Source organism: Coregonus clupeaformis, chromosome 7 (genome assembly GCF_020615455.1).
Source record: "Coregonus clupeaformis isolate EN_2021a chromosome 7, ASM2061545v1, whole genome shotgun sequence".
NCBI lineage: Eukaryota > Metazoa > Chordata > Actinopteri > Salmoniformes > Salmonidae > Coregonus > Coregonus clupeaformis.
This window is the reverse complement of record NC_059198.1, coordinates 31738167-31751912: the sequence shown is the minus strand read 5'-3', so window position 1 is coordinate 31751912 and position 13746 is coordinate 31738167. Positions and strand designations below refer to the sequence as shown.

General features: G+C 39.4%; 1 protein-coding gene across 1 annotated transcript in view; it reads right to left on the bottom strand.

Moving 5' to 3' along the window:
- Positions 1 to 792: 792 nt before the first annotated feature.
- Positions 793 to 13746, bottom strand: part of LOC121569732 (nuclear body protein SP140-like protein) — a 78364-nt gene continuing 65410 nt past the window's right edge. Inside the window, exons 6-15 of the mRNA XM_041880888.2 lie at positions 9977 to 10024; positions 9241 to 9289; positions 8853 to 9050; positions 8062 to 8201; positions 7788 to 7856; positions 6433 to 6560; positions 6169 to 6286; positions 2867 to 2941; positions 2588 to 2731; positions 793 to 2350 (exon numbers count right to left, since the gene is read on the bottom strand). Of these exons, the coding sequence (XP_041736822.2) occupies positions 2237 to 2350; positions 2588 to 2731; positions 2867 to 2941; positions 6169 to 6286; positions 6433 to 6560; positions 7788 to 7856; positions 8062 to 8201; positions 8853 to 9050; positions 9241 to 9289; positions 9977 to 10024 (1083 nt within the window). The 3' untranslated portion in view covers positions 793 to 2236. The remainder of the gene's footprint in view (positions 2351 to 2587; positions 2732 to 2866; positions 2942 to 6168; positions 6287 to 6432; positions 6561 to 7787; positions 7857 to 8061; positions 8202 to 8852; positions 9051 to 9240; positions 9290 to 9976; positions 10025 to 13746) is intronic.

Genomic DNA, 13746 nt, shown 5'->3' with positions numbered 1-13746 from the left:
GAATGTTTATCCTTTTAAGCTTGGAAAAGAGACCCTTAAAAACAGACTTGGACCACACACCCATTCCACTGAATAGCAGGCTAGCGATTGCTTTGCAATGCTTGCAGTTAACCGCTGATTCCTTCCAAACCACTCTTTGTTGAATTTCCGATTTCCAACTTGTTGTGTAATGTTTATGTCCAATAGCCGATGAGCACCGATACGTTGTATCTAATTATTTATCTTCATATGACAAGGATTGAAAAGGATTTGCCAGTAGATTGTCGACTTGATTCATGATGATGACTGCTTGTCTAGCTTGCTAGCTAAGATTTTGAAAGTATGATTCTGACATGATCAGTCCAATCAAAGCTACTGTAGATATAACTTGATTTGAAGTAATTTTATCTGTGGCCAATGACCTTGAGCCTTCTTGAATGGGACCTCTAATGTAACACTATGGCAGCACCCAAGGGGCTTGAATTTTCAAGCTCTAACCGTAGATTTTGCGGTGGCGTAGTGTCTCCATGAGTGACAGAACAATGAGCCAATCACGGCACAACTAGAGAACAATGCCAACCCCTACGCTCCGTATTTTCCGCTGGCTGCCCCACCACCACAGAAAGCACTGAGCTAAGCTGAAACACCTGCATTTTGGAGCTGCCTTACTCAAACAAGCAAAAAAGAGACTGTTTGTATGCGGCTTTATTAACTCAATTATTGTATTTTTGTTTTTTTTACATTGTTTGCAAACTGATATGTGACACGTATTAACGCCAAAAGAACATGCAAAACAGGCACAAAAAAAAGAAACATACAAAACAGGTTTTTAGCTAAACGGGTGGGCTATGCCCCACCTGCCCTGAATGACGGGTCGCCATTGGTGCAGACGAAAATATAGTTTCAATAATCCCATGATTTTAAGCCAACACTGTCTGTTATGCCCGGAAGATGTGCACGCATTTTATTTTGCTTTAGCTCATAATTTCAATACAATTCTGATCTTTCATTAAATACTGTTCTAGTATTTCTAATGTGTGCAGAGACATTTTCCTGTTACTCCAGTTTTGCCTCCAGCACCTTCACTAGGCTAATCAGCTCTGGTTGTGCGGTATATTCTGCTATTATCTACTAGTGTTTCTAAACAAAAAGTTCCTGTGAGACAAGACTGAAATATGCTATCTCTGTCTGATTATACAGTTCCAACAATAACTTAAAGTACAGTGGGTTTGGTGGTCCTTTTAGTTGCCAGCCGCCCATGCTGTGTTGAATACTCTGCATTGTCTTCTATTGGACTGCCTTCTCCCGGATAAATATTATGAAGAACTGCAGACTCTGAGCCTCTTTTATCCAAATGCAGTGAAGATGAATCGTCGTCTTCGGAGTCTTCTCTTTTTACAGTGATATTAAATTACATTACCGTGTCTACCAAGCACACTTTCTTGGCTATGGAATCGATCGATAAATAGGCTGCCTATGTGGCTTTCTCAATGTTTATGAGAAGGAAAAAGTTTTCGTCTTTCAAGTAGATATAAAGAAACTTGCCTACAAACCCAACATCAGCAACTATTGCAGTATTTACATTCTTGGACCTGTGGCTTTACAACAAGCTGAAGAGAAAAGGCTGCGTTCTTTACCAAGCATGTCTGCGCAACACTGATGCGCAGCTCTGGGCAGGGATTCGCTGCTGGCAATTGTGGTGACGTTACCAGCGTTCCCGGGCCCTGCACGAGGGCAGAGACGCAACGCAGACGCTGTCCAAACTGCCCTAAAGAGAGTGCTGCTACTCTGTCTGATGATATTCTCCTTCCAAAATAACCCCATTTTGGTAGGCTACACACAGTCAAACAAGTAGACCTACAGTATGTTGTACAATTTTTTTGAAAATCTTTAGTTTATTTTCGACAGAATCCCTGGACATAAATCTAGTAAGGCCTGACCAGAAGTAAGAAGCCTGGAAGGTAAGGACTTCTATGGCTCTTGCATGAGAAGTTAGGAAAGCGACATTTACTGTATGAAATGCAATGTTTTCACCATCATTCTATTTCAATTATTATCACACACCCATTTTTGACTGGTAGAAAGAATGAAAGAAATTCATGAAAGGACTAGATGGATAATAATGTACATGCATGGAAAATAAGATCTGTACAACTTGGTGTACAAGTCTGTATGAAGGCCGTATACAAAGACCAGGGCATGGTGAATAATCCCTGTTGTCTCATAGTGAGATAACAGTACAGACTTGATGAAGGCTCTACTGGCTGTTGGATGCAGTTGGATGCTGAAGTTGGATGCTGAATGTACTCTTGAACTCTCTCTCAAATAGATCCTTCAATCTTTCGCCCATACCACGAAACTCTGCATTGTCCTTCAGAAAAAAAAGACAGACACAATTGTATAGAAAACATAATAAATAAGGTAGAAATGCAATTAAAACAGCTCATTTTGCCTAATGCAGCTTTGTTATGGATTAAACAAAGGCACATTTTTAAAGTGTTATTCATTCATTAGCATAAGTAAAGTTGACTAGCATAATTCCAAGATTTATTTTTCAAAATGTTAGCCCTGAGTCTTCACATTGGATACTGCAGTAGTGCAGTCTTACCCTGTTAAATGTGGCACAGTTGGTGAAGATAAGCAACACGTCAGACACAAAGTGTTGCACTGACTGGTAGAGATTCTGCTGCAGGTTCTCCACAACCCTGTCCAGCCATATAGGGGTCTTAATCACACTGGTGTAGTTTCTCACCTGGCAATGAAACATATAGACGGAGATATATGTGAACTTTCTCTCTCACTTTCACACGCACGCACGCGCACGCACACGAACACACACACACACACACACACACACACAGAGAGAGAGAAAATCAAGCAAACTTACGTGGATGCAAGGATCTTCCACAAAGATCTGGTCCTCGTCCGCGTAGTATAGACAGAGCAGGAGGTACTGGCATTCCTGTCAGAGTAAACACACCTTTATGTGTCTGGTCAAAGCTGGTTTACATTTAATTCTAAATAATTATTTAATGTCAAGTATATACAGTGAGGGAAAAAAGTATTTGATCCCCTGCTGATTTTGTATGGTTGCCCACTGACAAAGAAATGATCAGTCTATAATTTTAATGGTAGGTTTATTTGAACAGTGAGAGACAGAATAACAACCGAAAAATCCAGAAAAACGCATGTCAAAAATGTTATAAATTGATTTGCATTTTAATGAGGGAAATAAGTATTTGACCACTCTGCAAAACATGACTTAGTACTTGGTGGAAAAACCCTTGTTGGCAATCACAGAGGTCAGACGTTTCTTATAGTTGGCCACCAGGTTTGCACACATCTCAGGAGGGATTTTGTCCCACTCCTCTTTGCAGATCTTCTCCAAGTCATTAAGGTTTCGAGGCTGACGTTTGGCAACTCGAACCTTCAGCTCCCTCCACAGATTTTCTATGGGATTAAGGTCTGGAGACTGGCTAGGCCACTCCAGGACCTTAATGTGCTTCTTCTTGAGCCACTCCTTTGTTGCCTTGGCCATGTGGTTTGGGTCATTGTCATGCTAGAATACCCATCCACGACCCATTTTCAATGCCCTGGCTGAGGGAATGAGGTTCTCACCCAAGATTTGACGGTACATGGCCCCGTCCAGAGTCCCTTTGATGCGGTGAAGTTGTCCAATCCCCTTAGCAGAAAAACACCCCCAAAGCATAATGTTTCCACCTCCATGTTTGACGGTGGGGATAGTGTTCTTGGGGTCATAGGCAGCATTCCTCCTCCTCCAAACACGGCGAGTTGAGTTGATGCCAAAGAGCTCGATTTTGGTCTCATCTGACCACAACACTTTCACCCAGTTCTCCTCTGAATCATTCAGATGTTCATTGGCAAACTTCAGACGGGCCTGTATATGTGCTTTCTTGCGCAGGGGGACCTTGCGGGCGCTGCAGGATTTCAGTCCTTCACGGCGTAGTGTGTTACCAATTGTTTTCTTGGTGACTATGGTCCCAGCTGCCTTGAGATCATTGACAAGATCCTCCTGTGTAGTTCTGGGCTGATTCCTCACCATTCTCATGATCATTGCAACTCCACGAGGTGAGATCTTGCATGGAGCCCCAGGCCGAGGGAGATTGACAGTTATTTTGTGTTTCTTCCATTTGTGAATAATTGCACCAACTGTTGTCACCTTCTCACCAAGCTGCTTGGCGATGGTCTTGTAGCCCATTCCAGCCTTGTTTAGGTCTACTATCTTGTCCCTGACATCCTTGGAGAGCTCTTTGGTCTTGGCCATGGTGGAGAGTTTGGAATCTGATTGATTGATTGCTTCTGTGGACAGGTGTCTTTTATAAAAGTAACAAGCTGAGATTAGGAGCACTCCCTTTAAGAGTGTGCTACTAATCTCAGCTCGTTACCTGTATAAAAGACACCTGGGAGCCAGACATTTTTCTGATTGAGAGGGGGTCAAATACTTATTTCCCTCATTAAAATGCAAATCAATTTATAACATTTATGACATGCGTTTTTCTAGATTTTTTTGTTTTTATTCTGTCTCTCACTGTTCAAATAAACCTACCATTAAAATTTTTGACTGATCATTTCTTTGTCAGTGGGCAAACGTACAAAATCAGCAGGGGATCAAATACTTTTTTCCCTCACTGTAGTAATACTTATAATGGCCAAACTGACAGACATACAGACAGATGGATACAGTGCCTTGCAAAAGTATTCATCCCCCTTGGCGATTTTCCTATTTTGTTGCATTACAACCTGTAATTTAAATGGATTTTTATTTGGATTTCATGTAATGGACATATTCAAAATAGTACAAATTGGTGAAGTGAAATGAAAAAAATTACTTTTTCAAAGAATTCAAACAAATAAATAATGGAAGAGTGGTGCGTGCATATGTATTCACCCCCTTTGCTATGAAGCCCCTAAATAAGATCTGGTGCAACCAATTACCTTCAGAAGTCACATAATTAGTTAAATAAAGTCCACCTGTGTGCAATCTAAGTGTCACATGATCTCAGTATACATACACCTGTTCTGAAAAGCCCCAGAGTCTGCAACACCACTAAGCAAGGGGCACCACCAAGCAAGCGGCACCATGAAGACCAAGGAGCTCTCCAAACAGGTCAGGGACAAAGTTGTGGAGAAGTACAGATCAGCGTTGGGTTATAAAAAAATATCAGAAATGTTTTAACATTCCACGAAGCACCATTAAATCCATTATTAAAAAATGGAACGAATGTGGCACCACAACAAACCTGCCAAGAGAGGGCCGCCCACCAAAACCCACAGTCCAGGCAAGGAGGGCATTAATCAGAGGCAACAAAGAGACCAAAGATAACCCTGAAGGAGCTGCAAAGCTCCACAACGGAGATTGGAGTATCTGTCCATAGGACCACTTTAAGCCGTACACTCCACAGAGCTGGGCTTTACGGAAGAGTGGCCATAAAAAAGCCATTGCTTAAAGACAAAAATAAGCAAACACGTTTGGTGTTCACCAAAAGGCATGTGGGAGACTCCCCAAACATATGGAAGAAGGTACTCTGGTCAGATGAGACTAAAATTGAGCTTTTTGGCCATCACCTTCCAGCAGGACAATTACCCTAAGCATACTGCTAAAGAAACACTCAAGTGGTTTAAGGGGAAACATTTAAATGTCTTGGAATGGCCTAGTCAAAGCCCAGACCTCAATCCAATTGAGAATCTGTGGTATGACTTAAAGATTGCTGTACACCAGCGGAACCTATCCAACTTGAAGGAGCTGGAGCAGTTTTGCCTTGAAGAATGGGCAAAATTCCCAGTGGCTAGATGTGCCAAGCTTATAGAGACATACCCCAAGAGACTTGCAGCTGTAATTGCTGCAAAAGGTAGCTCTACAAAGTATTGACTTTGGGGGGGTGAATAGTTATGTACGCTCAAGTTCTGTTTTTATGTCTTATTTCTTGTTTGTTTCACAATAAAACATATTTTGCATCTTCAAAGTGGTAGGCATGTTGTGTAAATCAAATGATACAACCCCCCCAAAAATCCATTTCAATTCCAGGTTGTAAGGCAACAAAATAGGAAAAATGCCAAGGGGGGGGGTGAATACTTTCACAAGCCACTGTAGGTTAATTAATTTATTGATTGAGAGGCAATAGGAGGCAATTGGCCCAATGATAGCAGTCATTCATTCAGGCTCCTCACCAGTAGGTGGTCAGAGATTCGGCAGGTTAAGGCTTCCTGGTAGGTCATTTGTTTGGGGTAACGCCACGACTGACTGTTCCTCAGTACACAGAATGTACACATCCACAGACGATTATTCCTGTGATTACACACACACACACACACACAAACATTTCAATAGTGTACAAATAAGCTGACAGCTAAGTTTACCTACACAGAACAAACAGACCTCTCTTCTATCAATCTTTCTCACTCTCTCTCTCATCAACCCTCAACTCTACTCACCCCAGCATAGCGTCATCCACATTAGGAAGATGACATCTCTGATGGAAGGAGCGAGGACACTTATCACAGCATATCAAGCTGCCCTGGCTTCTACAGATGAAGCAGTCATCATCGTTGTCCTGATCGTGCTGACAAGACAGAGAAGAGAGGAAGGTGAGAAGGAATTGGTTAACAATCAAGCACCAACTGCCTGTTTGTGTGTTAATAAATATCGTACAGATTTGTTTCCCACACCCTCGGGTGTAAAACAAGGAGACACCTTATCACCGACTCTGTTTGCTATGTTTATTAATGCTTTGGCAAAATAAATTAAACAGTTAAATATTGGAGTAAGATATGATGATGAAATGCTGATGGTTTTATTTCGATGGCAGAAACTGAACAAGTTGTCAATTGGTGCAAAAGATGGAGAATCATGTACTAAGTACTTTTTCAGTTTTATTGTGGTGAAGAAATTATTGTGTTTACTAGCCATTATAAATATTTGGGTCTTTATTTTGATGAACATATGACCTTTCTATACGGCACATCTGCCCTGGTTCACTCAGCAAGTAGAGCTCATGGGGGAGTTATAGGAAAAACAAAAACAAACATATCGGTTATGCCACATATTCCAAAATGTATAAGACGTTTGTGACCTGTTCTGGACTATTCGGCAGGAGTGTGGATTGCTAAGAGGTATCTCAAAGCAGTACATAATTTTTTAGGTGTCCACAAGTTTGCGCCTATACTGGCAATAACTGGGGACATGGGCTGGGAACCCTGTGAGGTGAGATGGAAGCGTGTATGGTGAGACTTTGGAATAGACTATTGGATATGCCAATTGCCAGAATAGCTAGAAAAGTTTTTCAATGGGACCTTTTCCAGCAGTCTGACTTAGAACATTTGTATGAAAACCAAATTAAGGGAGACATAGACACAATTAAAAAACAACTGATGACGCAATATGAAAATAAATGGGTGGGGGACATTAATCATAAACCCAAATTGAGAACCTTTTGTTTGATTAAGGGTGAATTTGTGTGTGAGAGATACAGTATATTATGTACAACCTACCTAAAAGCAAGAGATCGCTACGTGTAAGATCAGGGATATTGCCCCTGCGTATTGAAACAGATCGGTATAATGGTGAAATGGATGGGGAAAGACTATGTAAGTATTGTGACCTCGATGAAATAGAGAATAACATTCATCTTATAATCTATTGCACTTTCTACCACAATATACACACTTGTCCTTATTCCAGAAAGCCCACCAGATATACCCTGGCAATATGTGGTTGAGCGATGAGGAGAAACTGAAATGGTTGTTCCTACGTTGTTCCCATGTTCCTGAGGGTTGAGGGGGAAACTTACACGGTCTTTGGCCGTGGGGCTGCACAGCTTGCATTTACAAAGGAGGGAGTGGATGACCAAGATCTTACTCTGAAAATGAGAAACAAACAAAGACAGTAGAAGTACTAGTAAAACGTTTTTGAAGAAGGGAAATGTTTTCATCACAGATCCTTATAGACCTGGCAGACTATCTTAAGCCATTCCATGTACAGTAGGTTGGTACGTGCCAAACACACATCTTCATTCTCTCTCATCTCTCTTCCTCTCTCTCTTTCTGTTCTCTTTCCCTCTGTACCTCGATGAGGATGCTGAGTGGTTTCCCATCCCACTGGATGTCTTTCTTCCAGGAGGCATCTGCCAGAGCTGACCCCCCCGTCACAAACTCCATCGGGGTCATCCAGCGCAGCTCCGTACGGATGCTCTTTCCACATGACCCTGGGGCAACAGAGAAGATAGGGGCAGAAGGAAAATCTCAAATGAAACCCTATTATAACCCTAGTATAAATCCAATATGGCGCACGACAGCTGACCAGAGTGACATAGGGCTATGGTAAAATAACATGTAGTGTATTATCGACAATAGCTAAAAGTGTGTCATTTACTTTACTTTATTACGTTTATTTTTGCAGAGAGATTTTCAGTAAAAGTGCCGGTTTTAGCCAGTTGGCAACATTTCGACCGTAGTCCCATAGTACAGACAGACAATGAGCACATAGAGAGCAACATATGACAACTAACACACTAACACCTCACAAACTACAGACAGGTTGTGTGTGGCGCAGTTACGTGTGTCTGGAGGCAGTTATGTTCCAGACATGGGAAGCTCTGACTGAAGCCGTCTGACTGAAGGTACTTTTCCTTAAGGGAACTATACAGTCACCTCTCATTGCAGACCTTATGGATCTGCTGCCATGGGTTTTCTGCTTGATAAAAGCACTAAGTGGGGGCAGTATTTGAGGTGCAGCCAGAGAAAGAGGGTTGCCAACATGTAAAAGTGTCTCCAGTACCTCCAATAGTTTCTGAGACACGGCAATAGCTATAGGACTTTCTTATGTTTATTAAACCTTGAGAGAATAAAATATGTACCTGATGCAAACCGCTCCTTATGTAGCGTTCCATTGATGGCCCCACAGGTGACTTTGAAGACAGACTTTTTCACCACACCATGGCTGCCTCCTGTACTGCTCTCTCCTCCAGCAGTGTTTGCCTGCTTTCCTCTCTCTCCTTCCTGCTCAGCTTCTTCTTCCTCCTCTTCCTCCTCATCATTGTCATCCTCCTCAGATTCTGGAGTAAGGATAAACAAAGAGGTTTAGGGAAAGATGGTTTATTATATAAGTGTGAAGGGTCAGGCCTGTGTTATTCACAAAACCTTATAACAACAACAACACACGGTTAGAGAGACACCAACCCCTTTACCAGATAGTCATGTCTGAAGGATTCAGAAAGATTCCATTGTTGTGATTGGTGTACATACCTGTGATTGAGCCCGCTGATTGGTTGGAGGGTAACAGTGTTCTCTTGGCCTAGATAGGAGAAAAGGGACAGAGCAGTTTTACATATATCAGTCACATAATAGACTCTTCTTCATCTAATATGGTAAGAACATGGACAAAGAAAAGTATCATTGGTCAAAGTATGATCACGCCCAAGAAATATAAATACATGCCCGTAGAAACATCACAATATCAACGGCTAAGGCTAAGCTGTTGTCAAGTTTAGATGTTGCAATAAAACTGATTCATGACTAATATTCATAAACAACATGTACTCAGATGCTATGACGATGCAGCACTTTCTTTGCATTTTCAATGGTCACACATCTTCCTATGCCCAGTATGGTATAAGCCTCTACTTAGAGAAACCGAATTGCCATGATATGCTACATTCTATTAATTCATGGGGACCTTGATTATATTTAGTTGATAAAGTCAAGGATTTTTTTTTTTTCACAGTTACTACAAAGTAATTTTTACATAGAATGATGTGGGTGAACTGTTATCAAGATATACAGTATGATGTGGATGTACTAAACATTTGAGGGCATTTGTACAACTAAATAGTTAAATTAAGTTTGGCTGTTAATTCAGAGGGTAAATTTAAGCAATAAGGGCCGAGGGGGTGTGGTATACAGTCTGATATACCACGGCTGTCAGCCAATCAGCATTCAGGGCTCGAACCACTCAGTTTATAATGAAAGACTGCTCTCCTACCTGTGCACTCTTTCTTCTTTTAAAGCCTGGTGAAGTTAAATGACCTTCCTGAGGTGGGTGGGATGGTGAAGTGAGGGGGGAGAGAAAGGGGGAGAGACATAGCTTTTTAGTGTTGAATGACTGAATGGCAAATCAGTGAAATACCTGTACAGTTACAGAAGAACAAAAATGTGTGAATTCTTCGAAAGAACTCATCCACCTGGTCAGTTCATGTCAGCATGACAACACATTGAGGTGAGGGGAATGTCTGTTTTTTATAGGTACAAGTAAAAAAAATATGTGATAGGGGACAGAATGCGGTTGGACCATCATATAATAGGCATATACATTACTCTGACTGAATTTCCACGTGGGCGAGGATATTGGAAATTTAATCAAAGCCTATTAGATGATAATTTATTTATAATTAGAACAAAGGAATTTATAACTGACTTTTTCCAACATAACATAGGTACAGCGAATCCCCTTATTGTATGGGACACCTTTAAATGTGCCTTTAGAGGCCATGCAATTCAGTACTCATCTCGAAAACAAAAGCAATTTAGGTCAAAAGAGTTTATACTAAGAAAGGAAATAGAAAGTCTAACAGAACAGATAGATGGCAATAAAAACTGTAACATAGAGGCTCAGAATAAATTAGAGGAAAAACAAAAAGAAATGGAAAAACTTATTCAAGAAAGATCAAGTGTAATATATTATAAAAATAAAGCAAACTGGATGGAATATGGGGAAAAATGCACAAAATTCTTTTTAATCTTCAACATAGGAATGCTACCAAAAAGAACTTAATGAAACTGGTTACAATTGACGGAGTCACCCATAATTCACCTAATGATATTTTGAAGGAAGAAACAAAGTATTTTAAGCATATGTTTTCTTTTCAGTCGCCTCCATCTCCTCTAACTGAAGCTAATTGTAGAGATTTTTTTCTATTGATAATGTCAAATTAACAGCCACACAGAAAGACTCATGTGAAGGTGAAATTACAGAGGAGGAACTTCTGGATGCAATTAAAGACTTTAAGTCCGGGGAAAACTCCAGGGTTGGATGGCATACCAATCGAGGTATACCAAACCTTTTTTGATATACTAAGAGGACCGTTATTAGCATGTTTTAACCACTCCTATGTAAATGGTAGATTATCTGACACTCAAGAAGAAGGTCTGATCTCATTATTACTGAAACAGGATACAAGTGGAAAATATAAAGATCCAGTCCATTTACAAAATTGGAGGCCACTTACACTTCAGTGTTGTGATGCAAAAATCCTAGCAAAATGTATAGCGCATAGAATTAAAAAGGTATTGTCGGATATTATTCATTCTAATCAGACAGGTTTTTTACATGGAAGATACATTGGAGATAATATAAGGCAAGTATTGGAAACAATAGAACACTATGAAAAATATGGGAAACCAGGCCTGCTATTCATAGCAGACTTCGAAAAAGGCATTTGATAAAGTTCGACTGGAATTTATATATAAATGCCTGGAGCATTTCAATTTTGGAGAATCTCTTATAAAATGGGTCAAAATCATGTATAGTAACCCTAGGTGTAAAATAGTAAATAATGGCTATTTCTCAGAAAGTTTTAAACTGTCAAGAGGAGTGAAACAAGGTTGTCCACTATCGGCATATCTATTTATTGTGGCCATCGAGATGTTAGCTATTAAAATCAGATCCAATAATAATATCAGAGGATTAGAAATACAGGGCTTAAAAACAAAGGTGTCATTGTACGCAGATGATTCATGTTTTCTTTTAGATCCACAACTAGAATCCCTCCACAGCCTCATAGAGGATCTAGATACATTTTCTAACCTCTCTGGATTAAAACCAAATTATGACAAATGTACTATATTACGTATTGGATCACTAAAAATACAATTTTTACATTACCATGTAGTTTACCAATAAAATGGTCTGATGGTGATGTAGATATACTGAATACATATCCCAAAGGAAATAAATGATCTCACTTCAATAAATTTTAATAGAAAGTTAGCAAAAATAGATAAGATCTTACTACCATGGAAAGGAAAATACCTGTCAATTTGTGGAAAAATCACCCTGATTAACTCTTTAGTATTATCCCAGTTTACCTATTTGCTTATGGTCTTGCCTACGCCTAGCAAACAGTTTTTTAAATTATATGAGAAAAAAATATTCAATTTTATTTGGAACGGCAAGCCAGACAAAATTAAAAGAGCATATTTATATAATGAATATGAATTCGGAGGACAGAAATTATTAAATATTAAAGCATTAGACCTATCACTAAAATCTTCAGTCATCCAAAAGTTATACTTAAATCCGAACTGGTTCTCAAGCAAATTAGTAAGATTGTCTCACCCACTGTTCAAGAAAGGCCTTTTTCCCTTTATTCAGATTACAACCTCTCACTTTCAGTTATTTGAAAAGGAAATAATCTCCCAAATGTCACTATTTCTAAAACAAGCCATAGAAAGTTGGTTGCAATTTCAATTTAATCCTCCAGAAACGACAGAACAAATAATGCAACAAATATTGTGGTTAAATTCAAATATACTAATTGACAAAAAACCTTTATTTTTTGACAGAATGTTTAAAAAGGTATAATCTTCGTAAATGATATCATCGGTAGGACTGGTGGAGTTATGTCGCACATGCAGCTAACAAAAACATATGGAAATGTCTGCTCTACCCAGAATTATAACCAAATAATTGCAGCCTTACCGCAAAAGTGGAAGAGGAAAGTTGAAGGGGGAGAAAGTAAGGAACTTGTCTGTCGGCCTTGCATTAAAGAACATAATTGGTTAAGGAAAACTGTGATAAATAAAAAAGTATATCAGTTTCACTTAAGGACCAAAGGATTGACAGCCGTCCCATATAGATTGCAAAATAGTTGGGAAGAGATCTTTGACGTACCGATCCCATGGCATAGTGTTTATGAACTGACACGCAAAACGACCCCCGGATTCAAAAATTAGAATCTTTCAATTTAAATTATTATATAAAATTCTTGCTACCAATAGAATGTTATTTATATGGGGGATACAATCTTCCCAGCTCTGCAGATTTTGCTGTGAAGAGATAGAATCATTAGATCATTTGTTTTGGTTCTGTCCATTTGTAGCTTGTTTTTGGACACAGGTCCAGGAATGGCTAAAGGATTGCAATATTTACCTGGAACTAACCTTGCAGATAGCATTACTGGGTGATCTGAAAAGTCATAGTCAATCAATCAATAATATAATAATACTTTTAGCAAAAATGTTTATTTTTAATTCACAATCTGTAGAAGCAATGAGAATAGAAAGGTTCAGAACTTTTGTAAAACATCACAGTACGGTTGAAATATATATGGCAAATAGAAATCCTATATGGATGGTGTTAAGAGATAGATGGGAGGTATTGAATAGAGTTGAAGGATGGGACTAATAACAAATAACAACAAATAATAACAAAGATAGCTAATAATGTAAGCATACTGTGTCCATAATAAGTATATAGGTTGTATGTTGGGAGCTTTTGGGAAAGAGCACAGTTAGAAAGATATGGCATTTAGAAGCAAACCGGATGGACATCATGAAAATGATCGGAGAGGTTGGAGCAAAAAAATAAATAAATAAATATATATATATATATATAGATATAGAATTATTGTAAAATTAACTCTGTCCATAAGGTGTAGATAGTAAGTATAGACCGGAAGTAGAGGCCTGGGCGTTGTTGTTCACTAATTTACTCCAAGTAGGGAAAGGATGGTGGGGTTGAAAAGTAATAAAGGG